Genomic DNA, 24191 nt, shown 5'->3' on the forward strand with positions numbered 1-24191 from the left:
TCACATTGAACCGTTCCTCTAATCAAATCAAATTACATTGAACCGCTCCTCTAATCAAATCAAATCACATTGAACCGTTCCTCTAATCAAATCGTATTGAACCGTTCCTCTAATCAAATCAAATCACATTGAACCGTTCCTCTAATCAAATCGTATTGAACCGTTCCTCTAATCAAATCAAATCACATTGAACCGTTCCTCTAATCAAATCACATTGAACCGTTCCTCTAATCAAATCACATTGAACCGTTCCTCTAATCAAATCACATTGAACCGTTCCTCTAATCAAATCGTATTGAACCGTTCCTCTAATCAAATCAAATCGTATTGAACCGTTCCTCTAATCAAATCAAATCGCATTGAACCGTTCCTCTAATCAAATCACATTGAACCGTTTTTCTAATCAAATCAAATCACATTGAACCGTTCCTCTAATCAAATCACATTGAATCGTTTAAAACTAAAACGTATGGTTCCTGTATAGTATCAGAGCCCATGTATCTATACTGAACAGAAATATAAACGTATGGTTCCTGTATAGTATCAGAGCCCATGTATCTATACTGAACAGAAATATAAACGTATGGTTCCTGTATAGTATCAGAGCCCATGTATCTATACTGAACAGAAATATAAACGTATGGTTCCTGTATAGTATCAGAGCCCATGTATCTATACTGAACAGAAATATAAACGTATGGTTCCTGTATAGTATCAGAGCCCATGTATCTATACTGAACAGAAATATAAACGTATGGTTCCTGTATAGTATCAGAGCCCATGTATCTATACTGAACAGAAATATAAACGTATGGTTCCTGTATAGTATCAGAGCCCATGTATCTATACTGAACAGAAATATAAACGTATGGTTCCTGTATAGTATCAGAGCCCATGTATCTATACTGAACAGAAATATAAACGTATGGTTCCTGTATAGTATCAGAGCCCATGTATCTATACTGAACAGAAATATAAACGTATGGTTCCTGTATAGTATCAGAGCCTATAATTCTGTATAGTATCAGAGCCCATGTATCTATACTGAACAGAAATATAAACGTATGGTTCCTGTATAGTATCAGAGCCCATGTATCTATACTGAACAGAAATATAAACGTATGGTTCCTGTATAGTATCAGAGCCCATGTATCTATACTGAACAGAAATATAAACGTATGGTTCCTGTATAGTATCAGAGCCCATGTATCTATACTGAACAGAAATATAAACGTATGGTTCCTGTATAGTATCAGAGCCCATGTATCTATACTGAACAGAAATATAAACGTATGGTTCCTGTATAGTATCAGAGCCCATGTATCTATACTGAACAGAAATATAAACGTATGGTTCCTGTATAGTATCAGAGCCCATGTATCTATACTGAACAGAAATATAAACGTATGGTTCCTGTATAGTATCAGAGCCCATGTATCTATACTGAACAGAAATATAAACGTATGGTTCCTGTATAGTATCAGAGCCCATGTATCTATACTGAACAGAAATATAAACGTATGGTTCCTGTATAGTATCAGAGCCCATGTATCTATACTGAACAGAAATATAAACGTATGGTTCCTGTATAGTATCAGAGCCCATGTATCTATACTGAACAGAAATATAAACGTATGGTTCCTGTATAGTATCAGAGCCCATGTATCTATACTGAACAGAAATATAAACGTATGGTTCCTGTATAGTATCAGAGCCCATGTATCTATACTGAACAGAAATATAAACGTATGGTTCCTGTATAGTATCAGAGCCCATGTATCTATACTGAACAGAAATATAAACGTATGGTTCCTGTATAGTATCAGAGCCCATGTATCTATACTGAACAGAAATATAAACGTATGGTTCCTGTATAGTATCAGAGCCCATGTATCTATACTGAACAGAAATATAAACGTATGGTTCCTGTATAGTATCAGAGCCCATGTATCTATACTGAACAGAAATATAAACGTATGGTTCCTGTATAGTATCAGAGCCCATGTATCTATACTGAACAGAAATATAAACGTATGGTTCCTGTATAGTATCAGAGCCCATGTATCTATACTGAACAGAAATATAAACGTATGGTTCCTGTATAGTATCAGAGCCCATGTATCTATACTGAACAGAAATATAAACGTATGGTTCCTGTATAGTATCAGAGCCCATGTATCTATACTGAACAGAAATATAAACGTATGGTTCCTGTATAGTATCAGAGCCCATGTATCTATACTGAACAGAAATATAAACGTATGGTTCCTGTATAGTATCAGAGCCCATGTATCTATACTGAACAGAAATATAAACGTATGGTTCCTGTATAGTATCAGAGCCCATGTATCTATACTGAACAGAAATATAAACGTATGGTTCCTGTATAGTATCAGAGCTCATGTATCTATACTGAACAGAAATATAAACGTATGGTTCCTGTATAGTATCAGAGCCCATGTATCTATACTGAACAGAAATATAAACGTATGGTTCCTGTATAGTATCAGAGCCCATGTATCTATACTGAACAGAAATATAAACGTATGGTTCCTGTATAGTATCAGAGCCCATGTATCTATACTGAACAGAAATATAAACGTATGGTTCCTGTATAGTATCAGAGCCCATGTATCTATACTGAACAGAAATATAAACGTATGGTTCCTGTATAGTATCAGAGCCCATGTATCTATACTGAACAGAAATATAAACGTATGGTTCCTGTATAGTATCAGAGCCCATGTATCTATACTGAACAGAAATATAAACGTATGGTTCCTGTATAGTATCAGAGCCCATGTATCTATACTGAACAGAAATATAAACGTATGGTTCCTGTATAGTATCAGAGCCCATGTATCTATACTGAACAGAAATATAAACGCAACATTCAACAATTTCAAAGATTTTGCTGAGTTACAGTTTATATAAGAAAAATCTGTCAATTGAAATAAATTCATTAAGTCCTAATTTATGGATTTTAAATGACTGGGTAGGGGCTCATCCACTCGGTAGCCAGGCTCAGCGAATCGGAATTAGTTTTCCCGCACAAAAGGGCTTTATTACAGACAGAAATACTCCTCCGTTTCATCAGCTGTCTGGGTGGCTGGTCTCAGACGATCCCACAGGTGAAGAAGCCGGATGTGGTGGGTCCAGGGTGGGTGAGGTTACACATGGTCTGCGGTTGTGAGGCCGGTTGGACATACTGCCAAATTCTCTAAAACGATGTTGGAGGCGGCTTATGGTAGAGAAATGAACATTCAATTCTCTGGCAACAACTCTGGTGGGCATTCCTGCAGTCAGCTTGCCAATTGTACGCTACCTCAAAACTTGAGACATCTGTGGCATTGTGTTGTGTGACAAAACTGCACATTTGAGAGTGGCATTTTACTGTCCCCAGCACAAAGTGCACCTGTGTAATGATCACACTGTTTAATCAGCTTCTTGATATGCCATATCTGTCAGGTGGATCGATTATCTTGGCAAAGGAGAGCTGATCACCAACAGGGATCTAAACAAAAATGTGTGCACAAAAACTAAGAGAAATAAGCTTTTATTTCAGCTCATAAAACATGGGACCAACACTTCACATGTTGCGTTTATATTTTTGCTCAGTATAAATCAAAAGTACCTCAAGTATTTAAATAGTACATACAGTATGTATATGCATCTTCCTCACAGTGTATATTCTCCGTGGTTGGGGTCCATTCCATTTCAATTCAGTTAATTCTGGAAGTAAACACAGTGTGTTCTCTTCTGTCTCTCTCTCTCACTCTCTCTCTCTCTCTCTCGCTCTTCTGTCCTCTCTCTTCTCTCCTCTTTCTGTCATCTCTCTTCCTCTCTCTTCTCTCCTCTTTCTGTCATCTCTCTTCCTCGCTTCTCCTCTCTCTTCGGGCCTCTCTCTTCTCTTCGCTCTTCTTTTCTCCTCTCTCTCCTCCCCTCTCCCCTCCCCTCCACAGAAGAGGATGTGACGGTTGGTAAGTTCTACGCGACCTTCCTGATTCAGGACTACTTCAGGAAGTTCAGGAAGAGAAAAGAGCAAGGAGATCTGGAAGAGGGCGACCCAAACAACACCTCTGCTGCCCTACAGGTTAGTATTCTTGTCGCAGCCAGAATGGGCGCAGCGTACAGCAGCCTATCTCTTGTCTCTGTCGTGTTCGAGGCAGCTTCAAGGATGGAAATGAAGCTAGCCCGCTAGATCGAGGCTAGTACCTGTTCAGATTGGGATAGTAGTAGACAATGTCCCAAAGAAGCCCAGCAAGCCAGTGAAATGTTACTTTGGCACAGATTGTGGCGGTCTACTAGCCTGGCTGGCCAGTACCCCAAATCCTTAAGTTCTATCCCCGGGCAGGATACTAGTCTATATCTTGTTTCTGTAGTGAGACAGCTTGATGTACAGGACACCCCCTGGACAGGACACTAGTCTATATCCTGTTTCTGTAGTGAGACAGCTTGATGTACCAGTACACCCCCTGGACAGGACACTAGTCTATCTCCTGTTTCTGTAGTGAGGCAGCTTGATGTACAAGACACCCCTCGACAGGACACTAGCCTGTCTCCTGTTTCTGTAGTGAGGCAGCTTGATGTACAGGACACCCCCTGGACAGGACACTAGTCTATCTCCTGTTTCTGTAGTGAGACAGCTTGATGTACAGGACACCCCCTGGACAGGACACTAGTCTATCTCCTGTTACTGTAGTGAGGCAGCTTGATGTACCAGGACACCCCCTGGACAGGACACTAGTCTATCTCCTGTTTCTGTAGTGAGACAGCTTGATGTACAGGACACCCCCTGGACAGGACACTAGTCTATATCCTGTTTCTGTAGTGAGACAGCTTGATGTACAGGACACTAGTCTATCTCCTGCTTCTGTAGTGAGACAGCGTGATGTACCAGGACACCCCCTGGACAGGACACTAGTCTATCTCCTGTTTCTGTAGTGAGGCAGCTTGATGTACCAGGACACCCCCTGGACAGGACACTAGTCTATCTCCTGTTTCTGTAGTGAGACAGCTTGATGTACAGGACACCCCCTGGACAGGACACTATTCTGTCTCCTGTTTCTGTAGTGAGACAGCTTGATGTACAGGACACCCCCTGGACAGGACACTAGTCTGTCTCCTGTTTCTGTAGTGAGACAGCTTGATGTACAGGACACCCCCTGGACAGGACACTATTCTGTCACAGGGCCATACCCTCAATCCAGCTCTTTAATGCTGAGTGCCAAGCAGCGAAGCATCGGGTTCCATTTTTAGTGTCTTTGGTATGACTCAACCGAGGATTGGTCGGTGCTGTATATTTGTGTTGCGCTGCATACTGTCTCCTCTGCATACTGTCTCCTCTGCTGCACACTGTCTCCTCTGCTGCATACCGTCTCCTCTGCTGCATACCGTCTCCTCTGCTGCATACCGTCTCCTCTGCTGCATACCGTCTCCTCTGCTGCATACCGTCTCCTCTGCTGCATACCGTCTCATCTGGCTGCATACTGACTCCTCTGGCTGCATACTGTCTCCTCTGGCTGCATACTGTCTCCTCTGGCTGTATACTGTCTCCTCTGGCTGTATACTGTCTCCTCTGCATACTGTCTCCTCTGCTGCATACTGTCTCCTCTGCTGCATACTGTCTCCTCTGCATACTGTCTCCTCTGCTGCATACTGTCTCCTCTGCTGCATACCGTCTCCTCTGCTGCATACCGTCTCCTCTGCTGCATACCGTCTCCTCTGCTGCATACCGTCTCCTCTGCTGCATACCGTCTCCTCTGCTGCATACCGTCTCATCTGGCTGCATACCGTCTCCTCTGCTGCATACCGTCTCCTCTGGCTGCATACCGTCTCCTCTGGCTGCATACCGTCTCCTCTGGCAGCATACCGTCTCCTCTGGCAGCATACTGTCTCCTCTGGCAGCATACTGTCTCCTCTGCTGCATACTGTCTCCTCTGCTGCATACTGTCTCCTCTGCTGCATACTGACTCCTCTGCATACTGTCTCCTCTGCATACTGTCTCCTCTGCATACTGCCTCCTCTGCTGCATACTGTCTCCTCTGCATACCGTCTCCGCTGCTGCATACTGTCTCCTCTGCATACTGTCTCCTCTGCATACTGTCTCCTCTGCTGCATATCGTCTCCTCTGCTGCATATCGTCTCCTCTGCTGCATATCGTCTCCTCTGCTGCATATCGTCTCCTCTGCTGCATATCGTCTCCTCTGCTGCATATCGTCTCCTCTGCTGCATACTGACTCCTCTGCATACCGTCTCCTCTGCTGCATACCGTCTCCTCTGCTGCATACCGTCTCCTCTGCTGCATACCGTCTCCTCTGGCAGCATACTGTCTCCTCTGGCAGCATACTGTCTCCTCTGCTGCATACTGTCTCCTCTGCTGCATACTGTCTCCTCTGCTGCATACTGTCTCCTCTGCTGCATACTGTCTCCTCTGCTGCATACCGTCTCCTCTGCTGCATACCGTCTCCTCTGCTGCATACCGTCTCCTCTGGCTGCATACCGTCTCCTCTGGCTGCATATCGTCTCCTCTGCTGCATACTGTCTGCTCTGCTGCATACTGGCTCCTCTGCTGCATACTGGCTCCTCTGCTGCATACTGGCTCCTCTGCTGCTGTCTCCTCTGCTGCATACCGTCTCCTCTGGCTGCATACTGTCTCCGCTGCTACATACTGTCTCCTCTGCTGCATACTGACTCCTCTGCTGCATGCTGTCTCCTCTGCTGTATACTGTCTCCGCTGCTGCATACTGTCTCCTCTGCATAATGTCTCCTCTGCTGCATACTGTCTCCTCTGCTGCATATAGTCTCCTCTGCTGCATATAGTCTCCTCTGCTGCATACTGTCTCCTCTGCTGCATACTGTCTCCTCTGTTGCATACTGTCTCCTCTGCTGCATATTGTCTCCTCTGCTGCATACCGTCTCCTCTGCATACCGTCTCCTCTGCATACCGTCTCCTCTGCATACCGTCTCCTCTGCTGCATACTGTCTCCTCTGCTGCATACTGTCTCCTCTGTTGCATACTGTCTCCTCTGTTGCATACTGTCTCCTCTGTTGCATACTGTCTCCTCTGTTGCATACTGTCTCCTCTGTTGCATACTGTCTCCTCTGCTGCATACTGTCTCCTGTGCTGCATACTGTCTCCTCTGCTGCATACTGTCTCCTCTGCTGCATACTGTCTCCTCTGTTGCATACTGTCTCCTCTGTTGCATACTGTCTCCTCTGCTGCATATTGTCTCCTCTGCTGCATACTGTCTCCGCTGCTGCATACTGTCTCCTCTGCTGCATACTGTCTCCGCTGCTGCATACTGTCTCCTCTGCATACTGTCTCCTCTGCATACTGTCTCCTCTGTATACGGTCAGTAGTTGCTCTTTATATACTGTATATACGGTGGAGTACTAACTATACGGTAAAGTGCTAGTTCAATGGTAGAGTACTAGCTACAGTATACGGTAGAGTACTAGCTATACGGTAGAGTACTAGCTATATGATAGAGTACTAGCTATACGATAGAGTACTAGCTATACGATAGAGTACTAACTACATGGTAGACTACTAACTATACGGTAGAGTACTAGCTGCACGGTAGAGTGCTAACTATATGGTAGAGTACTAGCTACAGTATACGGTAGAGTACTAACTATACGGTAGAGTACTAACTGTACGGTAGAGTACTAACTATACGGTAAAGTACTAGCTACAGTATACGGTAGAGTACTAACTATACGGTAGAGTACTAACTATATGGTAGAGTACTAACTATATGGTAGAGTACTAACTATACAGTAGAGTACTAACTATACGGTACAACACTAGCTGTACGGTAGAGTACTAACTATACGCTAGAGTACTAGTTATACGAGAGTACTACCTATGCAGTAGAGTACTAACTATATGCTAGAGTACTAGCTATACGAGAGTACTAGCTATGCGGTAGAGTACTAACTATGCGGTAGAGTACTAGCTGTACGGTACAATATAGATACAATAGAGTACTGGCTATACAATAGAGTACTAACTATACAATAGAGTACTAGCTACACGGTAGAGTACTAACTATACGGTAGAGTACTAGCTATACGGTAGAGTACTAGCTATACGGTAGAGTACTAGCTATATGGTAGAGTACTAGCTACAGTATACGGTGGAGTACTAACTATGCGGTAGAATACTAGCTATATGGTAGAGTACTAGCTATACGGTAGAGTACTAGTTATATGGTAGAGTACTATCTACAGTATACGGTGGAGTACTAACTTTGCGGTAGAGTACTAGCTATACAACAGAGTACTAGCTATACAATAGAGTACTAGCTATACAATAGAGTACTAGCTGTACAATAGAGTACTAACTATACGGTATAGTACTAGCCATATGGTAGAGTACTAGCTATACGGTAGAGTACTAGCTATACGGTAGAGTACTAACTATACGGTAGAGTACTAGCTATATGGTAGAGTACTAGCTACAGTATACGGTGGAGTACTAACTATGCGGTAGAGTACTGACTATGCAGTAGAATACTAGCTATACGGTAGAGTACTGACTATGCAGTACAGTACTAGCTATACGGTAGAGTACTAGCTATGCGGTAGAGTACTAGCTATGCGGTAGAGTACTAGCTATACGGTAGAGTACTGACTATGCAGTAGAATACTAGCTATACGGTAGAGTACTGACTATGCAGTAGAATACTAGCTATACGGTAGAGTACTGACTATGCAGTAGAATACTAGCTATACGGTAGAGTACTGACTATGCAGTAGAATACTAGCTATACGGTAGAGTACTGACTATGCAGTAGAATACTAGCTATACGGTAGAGTACTGACTATGCAGTAGAATACTAGCTATACGGTAGAGTACTGACTATGCAGTAGAATACTAGCTATACGGTAGAGTACTGACTATGCAGTAGAATACTAGCTATACGGTAGAGTACTGACTATGCAGTAGAATACTAGCTATACGGTAGAGTACTGACTATGCAGTAGAATACTAGCTATACGGTAGAGTACTGACTATGCAGTAGAATACTAGCTATACGGTAGAGTACTGACTATGCAGTAGAATACGAGCTATACGGTAGAGTACTGATTATGCAGTAGAATACTAGCTATACGGTAGAGTACTGACTATGCAGTAGAGTACTAGCTATACGGTAGAGTACTAGCTATGCGGTAGAGTACTAGCTATACGGTAGAGTACTGACTATGCGGTAGAATACTAGCTATACGGTAGAGTACTGACTATGCAGTAGAATACTAGCTATACGGTAGAGTACTAGCTATGCGGTAGAGTACTAGCTATACGGTAGAGTACTAGCTATACGGTAGAGTACTGACTATGCAGTAGAATACTAGCTATACGGTAGAGTACTGACTATGCAGTAGAATACTAGCTATACGGTAGAGTACTAGCTACATGGTAGAGTACTAGCTATACGGTAGAGTACTAGCTATAAGGTAGAGTACTAGCTATACGGTAGAGTACTAGTTATACTATAGAGTACTAACTACACTGTATAGTAGTAACTAAACGGTAGAGTACTAGCTATGCGGTAGAGTACTAGCTATGCGGTAGAGTACTAGCTATACGGTAGAGTACTAGCTATACGGTAGAGTACTAACTATACGGTAGAGTACTAACTATACGGTAGAGTACTAACTACACGGTAGAGTAGTAACTATACGGTAGAGCACTAACTTTACGGTAGAGTACTAACTACACGGTAGAGTACTAACTACACGGTAGAGTACTAACTACATGGTAGAGTACTAACGATACGGTAGAGTACTAACTACACGGTAGAGTACTAGCTATACGGTAGAGTACTGACTATGCAGTAGAGTACTAGCTATACGGTAGAGTACTGACTATGCAGTAGAGTACTAGCTATACGGTAGAGTACTAGCGATACGGTAGAGTACTAGCTATACGGTAGAGTACTAGCTATACGGTAGAGTACTAGCTATACAGTAGAGTACTAACACTATGAGAGTACTAACTATACGGTGGAGTTCGAACTATGCGGTAGAGTACTAGCTACATGGTAGAGTACTAGCTATACGGTAGAGTACTAGCTATACGGTAGAGTACTGACTATGCAGTAGAGTACTAGCTATACGGTAGAGTACTGACTATGCAGTAGAGTACTAGCTACATGGTAGAGTACTAGCTATACGGTAGAGTACTAGCTATAAGGTAGAGTACTAGCTATACGGTAGAGTACTAGTTATACGATAGAGTACTAACTACACGGTATAGTAGTAACTATACGGCAGAGTACTAGCTATGCGGTAGAGTACTAGCTATACGGTAGAGTACTAGCTATACGGTAGAGTACTAACTATACGGTAGAGTACTAACTACACGGTAGAGTAGTAACTATACGGTAGAGTACTAACTACACGGTAGAGTAGTAACTATACGGTAGAGTACTAACTACACGGTAGAGTAGTAACTATACGGTAGAGTAGTAACTATACGGTAGAGTACTAGCTACACGGTAGAGTACTAACTATACGGTAGAGTAGTAACTATACGGTAGAGTACTAACGATACGGTAGAGTAGTAACTATACGGTAGAGTACTAACTATACGGTAGAGTACTAACTACACGGTAGAGTACTAGCTATACGGTAGAGTACTAACTATACGGTAGAGTACTAGCTATACGGTAGAATACTAACTACACGGTAGAGTAGTAACTATACGGTAGAGTACTAGCTATACGGTAGAATACTAACTACACGGTAGAGTAGTAACTATATGGTAGAGTACTAGCTATACGGTAGAGTACTAGCTACACGGTAGAGTACTAGTTATACGATAGAGTACTAACTACACGGTATAGTAGTAACTATACGGTAGAGTACTAGCTATGCGGTAGAGTACTAGCTATGCGGTAGAGTACTAGCTATACGGTAGAGTACTAACGATACGGTAGAGTAGTAACTATACGGTAGAGTAGTAACTATACGGTAGAGTACTAGCTACACGGTAGAGTACTAACTATACGGTAGAGTAGTAACTATACGGTAGAGTAGTAACTATACGGTAGAGTACTAGCTATGCGGTAGAGTAGTAACTATACGGTAGAGTACTAACTACACGGTAGAGTACTAACGATACGGTAGAGTAGTAACTATACGGTAGAGTAGTAACTATACGGTAGAGTAGTAACTATACGGTAGAGTACTAACTACACGGTAGAGTACTAACTATACGGTAGAGTACTAACGATACGGTAGAGTAGTAACTATACGGTAGAGTACTAACGATACGGTAGAGTACTAACTATACGGTAGAGTAGTAGCTACACGGTAGAGTACTAACTATACGATAGAGTACTAGCTATACGGTAGAGTAGTAACTATACGGTAGAGTAGTAACTATACGATAGAGTACTAACGATACGGTAGAGTAGTAACTATACGGTAGAGTACTAGCTATACGATAGAGTACTAACTATACGGTAGAGTAGTAACTATACGGTAGAGTACTAGCTATACGATAGAGTACTAACTATACGGTAGAGTAGTAACTATACGGTAGAGTACTAGCTATACGGTAGAGTACTAGTTAAGTAGATGTGTCATGGTGTGTGTATATATATACACTGCTCAAAAAAATAAAGGGAACACTAAAATAACACATCCTAGATCTGAATGAATGAAATATTCTTATTAAATACTTTTTTCTTTACATAGTTGCTACCCTGGGTGGCAGGGTAGCCTAGTGGTTAGAGCGTTGGGCTAGTAACCGAAAGGTTGCAAGTTCAAATCCCCGAGCTGACAAGGTACAAATCTGTCGTTCTGCCCCTGAACAAGGCAGTTAACCCACTGTTCCTAGGCCGTCATTGAAAATAAGAGTTTGTTCTTAACTGACTTCCCTAGTTAAATAAAAAAGCTTAAAAATGTAAGTCGCTCTGGATAAGAGCGTCTGCTAAATGACTTAAATGTAAAATGTAAATGACTTAAATGAATGTGCTGACAACAAAATCACACAAAAATTATCAATGGAAATCAAATTTATCAACCCATGGAGGTCTGGATTTGGAGTCACACTCAAAATTAAAGTGGAAAACCACACTACAGGCTGATCCAACTTTGATGTAATGTCCTTAAAACAAGTCAAAATGAGGCTCAGTAGTGTGTGTGGCCTCCACGTGCCTGTATGACCTCCCTACAACGCCTGGGCATGCTCCTGATGAGGTGGCGGATGGTCTCCTGAGGGATCTCCTCCCAGACCTGGACTAAAGCATCCGCCAACTCCTGGACAGTCTGTGGTGCAACGTGGCGTTGGTGGATGGAGCGAGACATGATGTCCCAGATGTGCTCAATTGGATTCAGGTCTGGGGAACGGGCGGGCCAGTCCATAGCATCAATGCCTTCCTCTTGCAGGAACTGCTGACACACTCCAGCCACATGAGGTCTAGCATTGTCTTGCATTAGGAGGAACCCAGGGCCAACCGCACCAGCATATGGTCTCACAAGGGGTCTGAGGATCTCATCTCGGTACCTAATGGCAGTCAGGCTACCTCTGGCGAGCACATGGAGGGCTGTGCGGCCCCCCAAAGAAATGCCACCCCACACCATGACTGACCCACCGCCAAACCGGTCATGCTGGAGGATGTTGCAGGCAGCAGAACGTTCTCCACGGCGTCTCCAGACTCTGTCACGTCTGTCACATGTGCTCAGTGTGAACCTGCTTTCATCTGTGAAGAGCACAGGGCGCCAGTGGCGAATTTGCCAATCTTGGTGTTCTCTGGCAAATTCCAAACGTCCTGCACGGTGTTGGGCTGTAAGCACAACCCCCACCTGTGGACGTCGGGCCCTCATACCACCCTCATGGAGTCTGTTTCTGACCGTTTGAGCAGACACATGCACATTTGTGGCCTGCTGGAGGTCATTTTGCAGGGCTCTGGTAGTGCTCCTCCTTGCACAAAGGCGGAGGTAGCGGTCCTGCTGCTGGGTTGTTGCCCTCCTACGGCCTCCTCCACGTCTCCTGATGTACTGGCCTGTCTCCTGGTAGCGCCTCCATGCTCTGGACACTACGCTGACAGACACAGCAAACCTTCTTGCCACAGCTCGCATTGATGTGCCATCCTGGATGAGCTGCACTACCTGAGCCACTTGTGTGGGTTGTAGACTCCATCTCATGCTACCACTAGAGTGAGAGCACCGCCAGCATTCAAAAGTGACCAAAACATCAGCCAGGAAGCATAGGAACTGAGAAGTGGTCTGTGGTCACCACCTGCAGAACCACTCCTTTATTGGGGGTGTCTTGCTAATTGCCTATAATTTCCACCTTTTGTCTATTCCATTTGCACAACAGCATGTGAAATTTATTGTCAATCAGTGTTGCTTCCTAAGTGGACAGTTTGATTTCACAGAAGTGTGATTGACTTGGAGTTACATTGTGTTGTTTAAGTGTTCCCTTTATTTTTTTGAGCAGTGTATATATATATATATATATTGGTCTGTATAGATATTTATAAATATATATATATACACACGTTCTCACCTTCTCTCTCTTCGTGTGCAGCTGTGTCAGGCAGGTCTGCGTACGCTGCAAGACCTGGGGCCAGAGATGAGGATGGCCATGTCAGCTGACCTGGAGGAGGAAGAGGGCATGGAGGAAGAGCCAGAGGAAGATGATTCTCCCTATAAGGTCACTGTGTATATATATACAGTTGGAAGAGGGCATAATTGTTCTGTAGTTACCATGGTGCCCTAGTAGCAGCCTAAGCAGAGAGCTCCTTTAAATATGTACAGTTGAAGTCGGAAGTTTACATACACCTTAGCCAAATACATTTAAACTCAGTTTTCCACAATTCCTGACATTTAATCATCGTATAAATTCCCCGTTTTAGGTCAGTTAGGATCACCACTTTATTTTAAGAATGTGAAATGTTAGAATTTTTTTTTTTTATTATAATTTTTTTACATTTCACCTTTATTTATCCAGGTAGGCTAGTTGAGAACAAGTTGTCATTTACAACTGCGACCTGGCCAAGATAAAGCAAAGTAGTGCGACACTGTAACGACTTTCTTCCTGGGATGAAGGAGAGGACCAAAATGCAGCGCAGTTAGTGTTCAACATGTTTAATTAAACAATAAACGATGAACATTAACAAATAACAAAATAACAAACGTGAAAGCCGAGACAGTCCTATCTGGTGCAGAACACAAACACAGAGACAGGAAACAACCACCCACAATCCCCAACACAAAACAAGCCACCTATATATGATTCTCAATCAGGGACAACGATTGACAGCTGTCTCTGATTGAGAACCATATTAGGCTGAACACAGAAACAGACGAACTAGACACACAACATAGAATACCCACCCCAACTCACGCCCTGACCAACTAAACACATACAAAACAACAGAAAATAGGTCAGGAACGTGACAGAACCCCCCCCTCAAGGTGCGAACTCCGGGCGCACCCCTAAAACTCAAGGGGAGGGTCTGGGTGGGCATCTGTCCGCGGTGGCGGCTCCGGCGGTGGACGAGGACACCACTCCACCACTGTCTTTGTCCCCCTCCTTAGCGTCCTTTGAGTGGCGACCCTCGCCCCCGACCATGGTCCAGGAACCTTCACCAAGGCCCCTCCTAAATAGAGGAGACAACTCAGGACCGAGAGGTAGCTCAGGACAGAGAGGTAGCTCAGGACAGAGAGGTAGCTCAGGACAGAGAGGTAGCTCAGGACAGAGAAATCGCTCCGGACAGAGAGGTAGCTTAGGACAGAGGGACAACTCTGGACTAATGGCAGCTCCGGACTGAGTGGCAGCTCCGGACTGAGTGGCAGCTCCGGACTGAATGGCAGCTCATGACTGGGTGGCAGCTCATGACTGGGTGGCAGCTCATGACTGGGTGGCAGCTCATGACTGGGTGGCAGCTCATGACTGGGTGGCAGCTCATGACTGGAGGGCAGCTCATGACTGGAGGGCAGCTCATGACTGGAGGGCAGCTCATGACTGGAGGGCAGCTCATGACTGGAGGGCAGCTCATGACTGAAGGGCAGCTCATGACTGAAGGGCGGCTCTGGCAGCTCCTGACTGGCTGGCGGCTCTGGCAGCTCCTGACTGGCTGGCGGCTCTGGCAGCTCCTGACTGGCTGGCGGCTCTGGCAGCTCCTGACTGGCTGGCGGCTCTGGCAGCTCCTGACTGGCTGGCGGCTCTGGCAGCTCCTGACTGGCTGGCGGCTCTGGCGGCTCCTGACTGACGGACGGCTCTAGCGGCTCCTGACTGACGGGCGGCTCTAATGGCTCGGGACAGACGGGCGGCTCTAAAGGCTCGTGGCAGACGGATGGCTCAGACGGCGCTGGGCAGACGGATGGCTCAGACGGCGCTGGGCAGACGGATGGCTCAGACGGCGCTGGGCAGACGGATGGCTCAGACGGCGCTGGGCAGACGGATGGCTCAGACGGCGCTGGGCAGACGGATGGCTCAGACGGCGCTGGGCAGACGGACGGCTCAGACGGCGCTGGGCAGACAGGCAGCTCAGACGGTGCTGGGCAGACGAGCAGTGCAGGCAGCTCAGACGGCGCTGGGCAGACGAGCAGTGCAGGCAGCTCAGACGGCGCTGGGCAGACGAGCAGTACAGGCGGCGTTGGGCAGACGGCCGACTCTGACCTGCTGAGGCGCACAGTAGGCCTGGTGCGTGGTGCCGGAACTGGAGGTACCGGACTGGAGACACGCACCTCAAGGCTAGTGCGGTGAGCAGGAACAGGGCACACTGGACTCTCGATGCGCACTATAGGCCTGGTGCGTGGTACCGGAACTGGAGGTACCGGGCTGAGGGCACGCACCTCAGGGCGAGTGCGGGGAGCAGGAACAGGGCACACTGGACTCTCGAGGCGCACTATAGGCCTGGTGCGTGGTACCGGAACTGGAGGTACCGGGCTGAGGGCACGCACCTCAGGGCGAGTGCGGGGAGAAGGAACAGTGCGTACAGGGCTCTGGAGACGCACAGGAGGCTTGGTGCGTGGTGCTGGAACTGGTGGTACTGGGCTGGAGACACGCACCACAGGGAGAGTGCGTGGAGGAGGAACAGGGCTCTGGAGACGCACTGGAAGCCTGGTGCGTGGTGTAGGCACTGGTGGTACTGGGCTGGGGCGGGAAGGTGGCGCCGGATATACCGGACCGTGCAGGCGTACTGGCTCCCTTGAGCACTGAGCCTGCCCAACCTTACCTGGTTGCATGCTCCCCGTAGCCCGTCCAGTGCGGGGAGGTGGAATAACCCGCACTGGGCTGTGTTGGCGAACCGGGGACACCATGCGTAAGGCTGGTGCCATGTACACCGGCCCGAGGAGACGTACTGGAGGCCAGATATGTAGAGCCGGCTTCATGGCACTTGGCTCAATGCTCAATCTAGCCCGCCCAGTGCGGGGAGGTGGAATAACCCGCACCGGGCTATGCACCCGTACAGGAGACACCGTGCGCTCTCCCGCATAACACGGTGTCTGCCCGTACTCCCGCTCTCCACGGTAAGCATGGGAAGTGGGCGCAGGTTTCCTACCTGCCCTCGCCACACTACCCTTTAGCCCCCCCCCCCCCAAGAAATTTTTGGGATTTCCTCTCGGGTTTCCGTGCTAGCCGCGTACCTTCATAACTCCGGTTCCTCTCTCCGGATGCCTCTGCTCTCCTAACTGCCTCCAGCTGTTCCCATGGGAGGCGATCCCTTCCAGCCAGGATCTCCTCCCATGTGTAGCAACCCTTGCCGTCCAAAACGTCTTCCCATGTCCATTTCTCCTTTCTCTGCTCCTGCTGTCGCTGCTGTCGCTGCCCGTAGCCACGCTGCTTGGTCCTTTGTTGGTGGGTGGTTCTGTAACGACTTTCTTCCTGGGATGAAGGAGAGGACCAAAATGCAGCGCAGTTAGTGTTCAACATGTTTAATTAAACAATAAACGATGAACATTAACAAATAACAAAATAACAAACGTGAAAGCCGAGACAGTCCTATCTGGTGCAGAACACAAACACAGAGACAGGAAACAACCACCCACAATCCCCAACACAAAACAAGCCACCTATATATGATTCTCAATCAGGGACAACGATTGACAGCTGTCTCTGATTGAGAACCATATTAGGCTGAACACAGAAACAGACGAACTAGACACACAACATAGAATACCCACCCCAACTCACGCCCTGACCAACTAAACACATACAAAACAACAGAAAACAGGTTAGGAACGTGACAGACACAAACACAGAGTTACACATGGAAAAAACAAGCGTAGTCAATAACACAATAGAAAAAAAGGAAGTCTATATATACAGTGTGTGCAAATGGTGTGAGAAGGTAAGGCAATAAATAGGCCATAGTAGCAACGTAATTACAATTTAGCAGATTAACACTGGAGTGATAAATGAGCAGATGATGATGTGCAAGTAGAGAGAATGATTTATTTCAGCTTTAATTTCTTTCATCACATTCCCAGTGGGTCAGAAGTTTACATACACTCAATTAGTATTTGGTAGCATTGTTAAATGTTTTGGGTAGCCTTCCACAAGCTTCTCACAATAAGTTGGGTGAATTTTGGCCCATTCCTCCTGACAAAGCTGGTGTAACTGAGTCAGGTTTGTAGGCCTCCTTGCTCGCACACGCTTTTTCAGTTCTACCCACAAATGTTCTATAGGATTGAGGTCAGGGCTTTGTGATGGCCACTCCAATACCTTGACTTTTTAAGCCATTTTGCCACAACTTTGGAAGTATGCTTGGGGTCATTGTCCATTTGGAAGACCCATTTGCAACCAAGCTTTAACTTCCCGACTGATGTCTTGAGATATTGCTTCAGTATATCCACATCATTTTCCTACCTCATGATGCCATCTATTTTGTGAAGTGCACCAGTCCCTCCTGCAGCAAAGCACCCCCACAACATGATGCTGCCACCCCCGTGCTTCACAGTTGGGATGGTGTTCTTTGGCTTGCAAGCCTCCCCCTTTTTCCTCCAAACATAAAGATGATCATTATGGCCAAACAGTTCTATTTTTGTTTCATCAGACCAGAGGACATTTCTCCAAAAAGTACGATCTTTGTCCCCATGTGCAGTTGCAAACCATAGTCTGGCTTTTTTATGGTGGTTTTGGAGTAGTGGCTTCTACCTTGCTGAGTGGCCTTTCAGGTTATGTCGATATAGGACTCGTTTTACTGTGGATATAGATACTTTTGTACCTGTTTCCTCCAGCATCTTCACAAGGTCCTTTGCTGTTGTTCTGGGATTGATTTGCACTTCTCGCACCAAAGTACGTGACGGCTGCGTGGTCTCATGGTGTTTATACTTGCGTACTATTGTTTGTAAAGATAAACGTGGTACCTTCAGGCATTTGGAAATTTCCCAAGAATGAACCAGACTTGTGGAGGTCTGCAATTTTTTTCTGATGTCTTGGCTGATTTCTTTTGATTTTCCCATGATGTCAAGTAAAGAGTCACTGGGTTTGAAGGTAGGCCTTGAAATACATCCACAGGTACACCTCCAATTGACTCAAATTATGTCAATTAGCCTATCAGAAGCTTCTAAAGCCAAGACATCATTTTCTGGAATTTTCCAAGCAGTTTAAAGGCACAGTCAACTTAGTGTATGTAAACTTCTGACCCACTGGAATTGTGATACAGTGAATTATAGGTGAAATAATCTGTCTGTAAACAATTGTTGGAAGAATTACTTGTGTCATGCACAAAGTAGATGTCCTAACCGACTTGCCAAATATATAGTTTGTTAACAAGAAATTTGTGGAGTGGTTAAAAAACTAGTTTTAATGACTCCAACCTAAGTGTATGTAAACTTCCGATGGAGAAGAGATTGCTCTGCAGTGTCAATGCACCACACATGTATTTTGAGAGAGAGAGAGAGAGAGAGAGAGACAGAGAGAGAGAGAGAGAGAGAGAGAGAGAAGGTGAGAGAGAGAGCAGGTGAGAGAGACAAGCTAGAGTTCACGATCATTTCACTGATCGTGAAATCACACAAATGACTAGTCATTATGTGATCAAGATTAGTGATTCTCAGCATTGCCTTGATCAACTTATCCCCTTTAACATTCTCCCCACAGACTGATAATGGCTATGCCCCTGAGGGTAAGGACAGGCGTGGCTCCATGGTCACCACCCTTACTGGAGGAGGAGGTATGCCCAGGGAGAGTCTCTCCAACGGGGGTCTGGCCCACCGAGGTTCCACCTCATTCTCCAAGACCCCCAACGGAGGAGGCCTGGAGCAGGATGAGCTGAGACGAGGAGACAACATGAGGTCTTCGCTCAACCATCATCATCGTCATTCTTCCATTAAGAACGGACTGGTGGACCAACCGGCCATGAGCAGAAGGAATTCTAACAAGTATTCAAGGTAGGCACTTGACTAATCTCGGAACCCCCCCCCAAAAAAAATCTCAGGTAATTGAATACGATTTTCCATTAGGTTTTGGATAGAGTCTCCACCCCCACAGTCTCCACCCCCTTAAACGGAAACTTTCAGCCAATGGGCCAAATGTCCCCTCCCCATCCGAAATTTGAAACACGTGATTTGTCCAAATGATCAGTGAAGGAGAAATCTGCGTATGAGAACAATGTTCCTTAGTTGTCGAAGACGCTACGATAAAATCCGATGTTACGTGTTTCTGACTGACGACCAGACGGACCCTTCTCACAGATCCTTGATCTCATTCTGTTAAAGCATGTTTCTCCAGTTTTCATAGCTCCCAATCAGCCCGTCAGTCTGTCAGTCCGTCAATCAGTCCGTCAATCAGTCAGCTAGTCAGGTAGTCAGTCAGTCCGTCAATCAGTTTGTCACTCCATTAATCAGCCAGCCAGTCAGTCCGTCAGTCAGTCCATTAATCAGTCAGCCAGTCAGCTAGTCAGCCAGTCAGCCAGTCAGGTAGTCAGCCTGCCAGTCAGTCCGTCAGTCAGTCCATTAATCAGTCAGCCAGTCAGGTAGTCAGCCTGCCAGTCAGTCCGTCAGTCAGTCCATTAATCAGTCAGCCAGTCAGCCCGTCAGCCAGTCAACCCGTCAGCCAGTCAGGTAGTGATAAGAGAATGTTGTTCTCAAGGTATATAACCCAATTTAATTATATTCCTCAGTCTGCAAACCAGAATTTGTAAGATCCTGGTCGAATGAAACAGACGGAGGCCCAGCTAACATAGTCAAAAAGGTTTATTCACGGGAACGTTCTAAAGTCAAGAATACAAAACAATACATTTTATACTGACTTCTCACGCCCACACATTCACACAACCATACGCACACACACACACACACACACAACCATGCACACACACACATACACACAAACAGACGCACACACATGTCTTGCTACCCAGCCGACAGAGATTAGTGACCTTGTCCTTGAGACGTACTCTCCGTTCTCTCCCAAATCTCTAGTCAGGTCGGCACCGAGCTCAGACAGTCTGTGTTTATAATACCATAAAGACATATTGTCTTTACCCTCATTCTGACTAGACTACACATTTATTGATTATGATTTTATAAATTCTAATCAATTCCATACAATTATATGTTCAGGGAGGAATATTCTAATCATTCAATTAACAGATCATTTTCACCTATCAGTAGTCAGCCAGTCAGGTAGTCAGCCAGCCCGTCAGCCCGTCAGCTAGTCAGCCAGTCAGCTAGTCGGCCAATCAGGTAGTCAGCCTGCCAGTCAGGTAGTCAGTCATTCCATTATTCAGTCAACCAGTCAGCCAGTCAGTCAGTCAGCCAGTCAGCCAGTCAGGTAGTCAGCCTGCCAGTCAGGTAGTCAGTCATTCCATTAATCAGTCAGCCAGTCAGTCAGTCAGTCAGTCAACCAGTCAGCCAGTCAGGTAGTCAGCCAGTCAGCCCGTCTATCAGTCAATCAATCCCTTCCCTCTCTCCAGTAGAAGAGACAGCAGAGGAGATAGGTATTCTCCTGTCCGAGGTCGTAACGGAGGGATGGATGGAGGAGAGGAGAGTTACGGAGGAGAGGAGGGTTACTACGATGAGGATAACGAGAGCCTTGATCCTCGTGACAGGTAGTGTGTGTGTGTGTGTGTATGTGTGTGTGTGTGTGTGTGTGTGTGTGTGTGTGTGTGTGTGTGTTATCACTATATCTTTGTTTTGATCTTGATCCTAATCTTGATCTTAATCTTAATCTTGATCTTGATCTTGATCTTGATCTTAATCTCGATCCCATTCCTCCCACTCAGACTTCGTTACCCTGACGACCCTCCTCTGTACCCTGGTCAGCATGACCACACGTACGACGCCCACACCCCCAGCAACGCTGCCTACGGTAATAACTATGGCAACGGGAACGGGAATGGCTATGGAGATGGACGGAGGACTGCGAGGAGACGCCTCCTCCCCGCCACACCTACCGGTAACATCACAACACCAGGGCTGCTTTACATGGGGCATGACGGTGGGGAACAATCAGGTAGAATTATATGATGTAAAATAAATATGCCTCTCACTCATGTAGAGTAAGGAATCATGTCATCTCTATTCATGACATTTCTATCTGCAATGTTCAGAACGTTTTACGCTCTTGGCCTCGACGCTGTGTCTTCATTTTGGTTGTCCTCATTCAGTGGTAAACTATGTCTATCTGAGGCTGTGTCCCTATGGGCCGTCGTCAAAAAGTACAGTATTTCACTATAGTAAATAGGGTTCCATTTGAGAAACATCCTCCATGTGACTTCCTGTTTCCTTCTTGGTTCCTGCATGTGACATCCTGTTTACTTCCAGGTTCCACCATCCTGGTTCATCCATGTGACTTCCTGTTTACTTCCTGGTTCCTGCATGTGCCTTCCTGTCTACTTTCTGGTTCCACCGTGTGATTTCCTACTTACTTCCTGGTTCCACCATGTGACTTCATTTGTATTTCTTGCTTCCTCCATGTGACTTCCTGTTTACTTCCTGGTTCCACCATGTGACTTCCTGTTTACTTCCTGGTTACACCATGTGACTCCTTGTTTACTTCCGGGTTCCTCCCAGGTCGTAAGCCATCCTTTAATATCCAATGTCTGAGGAGGCAGGACAGCAATGATGACCTCCCCATCCCAGGAACCTACCACCAGAACTCTCCCCCCTGCCGGGCACGCACACAGGTCACTACACAGGTAACACATCAGCACCGTCACACACACACACATGCACACAGGTCACTACACAGGTAACACATCAGCACCGTCACACATACACACACACACACACACACAGATAACCACATCAGCACAGGTAACATACTCACACCCTCTTAAAACACACACACACACACACACACACACACACACACACACACACACACAAGGAATATTGGAAACTTTGTGTAGCAACGGCTGTAGCATTTCTCAACCTCTCTTTATTTCTCTCTCCCTTCCCTCCAGACGTACGGCAGTTACGAGTCTCGTCGCAGCAGCAGCCGTTCCTCAACAGGTTCCTCTGCCTCCTGGGCCAACCCTTGCCCTCGCCGAGGTCGCCTCCTCTACGCCCCTCTCATCCTGGTCGAAGAGGAAGGGGCGGGTGGCAGCGGCGGCGGAGGCTCCGGGATCTGGGGGGACAAGACGGGTGGAGGGGCCAACGTGACGGCGGCCACCTCCCGACCTGGCCCTGCGGGGTGGTACACGGGGCCCCCTTGTCCCTCAGGAGGGTCCCAGGCACCATACAGGGCCTATACCACACTAAGGGTCCCCACACAGCTCAGCCCTCACTACAGCGACAAGAGAGGCAGCGCTGATAGCCTGGTGGAAGCGGTGAGTATTACTACACATTCAGACATATTTAGAGATCGATATTGATATAAACATCCATAGAGTCTGGACTAATGCATTCATTATATTCAGGTTATGTCGTGGACAATCGGTTCAAATATAACGCTGACAAGAACTTGTGAAATCAATTTAGGCTTTTAATACAGAGTATATAAAAGCCGGAATGGTCCGCGAAACACACACCCCATTTCCCAGCCCTGGCTCCAGCATTTATACACATACAACATATAAGTCCAACCCATATGCAAATAAGCATACTTCCCCTAATTCTTCCTGTCACCATTATCTTTTTAGTTCAGTGCCTCAGTATGTTCTCTGGTATGTGTATCTCTTAATGGAATCAGCAGACTATATGTCTAGTGTGTCCAGGTGCCCTAAGCACATATTTCTCTGGTATGTGTGTCTTAATGGAATCAGCAGACTATATGTCTAGTGTGTCCAGGTGCCCTAAGCACATATTTATCTGGTATGTGTGTCTTAATGTTCAGCTGTCCTATGCCTTTATATGTTATCCATGTGTCTCATTTTACTCCTACAGTTATTGATGAGAAATGAATGTGTTAAGTAAAAAAAAATATCAACGAACCAATCAACCAATCACTGTCTCTCCCCATGTAGGTGCTGATCTCAGAGGGGCTGGGTCTGTATGCCAAGGACCCCAAGTTTGTGGCCTTCGCCAAACGGGAGATTGCTGACGCGTGTCACATGACAATTGACGAGATGGAAAGTGCGGCCAGCGACCTGCTGAGTCGGGGAAACAGGGGCGGAGGGGGTGGCGGTTTCCTGAACAATCCCGACCTTGGAACCCTGTACAGCGACGAGGAGCCAATCAGAACGGGCCGCGACGAGGAAGACCTGGCGGACGAGATGACCTGCGTCACTTCTTTCTGATCTGGATGACGGTCGATCAATTAATCAATCGATCGATCGTGATTGATTGAGTTTATTGTGATCAGGAGCAGACCAGACTTACTGGGCACGAGAGAGACAGAGGACAACTGAGGGACAGACAAATGGAGGACAGATATGGAGCTGGACAGACAGACAAAAGGTTGTCTAGTCCAGTGTCCTTAGTCCCTCCATCTTGACTATAGACAGATATATATTATAGGCCTCTAGGCTTTACAGATAATGGACCAAAGGGACTAGATGGAGAGACAGGGAATGGACCAAAGGGACTAGATGGAGATGTGAGACAGAGAATGGACCAAAGGGACTAGATAGAGAGACAGGGAATGGACCAAAGGGACTAGATGGAGATGTGAGACAGAGAATGGACCAAAGGGACTAGATGGAGAGACAGAGGATGGACCAAAGGGACTAGATGGAGAAACAGAGGATGGACCAAAGGGACTAGATAGAGAGACAGGGAATTGACCAAAGGGACTAGATGGAGAGACAGAGGATGGACCAAAGGGACTAGATGGAGAG

General features: G+C 46.1%; 1 protein-coding gene across 1 annotated transcript; it reads left to right on the forward strand.

Annotated features, from left to right (window-relative positions):
• Positions 1 to 3962: 3962 nt before the first annotated feature.
• On the forward strand, positions 3963 to 23692 carry LOC120036039 (voltage-dependent L-type calcium channel subunit alpha-1D-like; the record flags this gene model as incomplete). Its single annotated transcript, XM_038982507.1, has 7 exons — positions 3963 to 4093; positions 13556 to 13658; positions 19068 to 19359; positions 21195 to 21367; positions 21985 to 22097; positions 22377 to 22742; positions 23379 to 23692. Coding segments are annotated over 7 exons (1451 nt in total), but the record flags the coding sequence as incomplete, so codon positions are not given.
• Positions 23693 to 24191: the final 499 nt, after the last annotated feature.

Source organism: Salvelinus namaycush, unplaced genomic scaffold, assembly GCF_016432855.1.
Source record: "Salvelinus namaycush isolate Seneca unplaced genomic scaffold, SaNama_1.0 Scaffold1190, whole genome shotgun sequence".
Classification (NCBI taxonomy): Eukaryota; Metazoa; Chordata; class Actinopteri; order Salmoniformes; family Salmonidae; genus Salvelinus; species Salvelinus namaycush.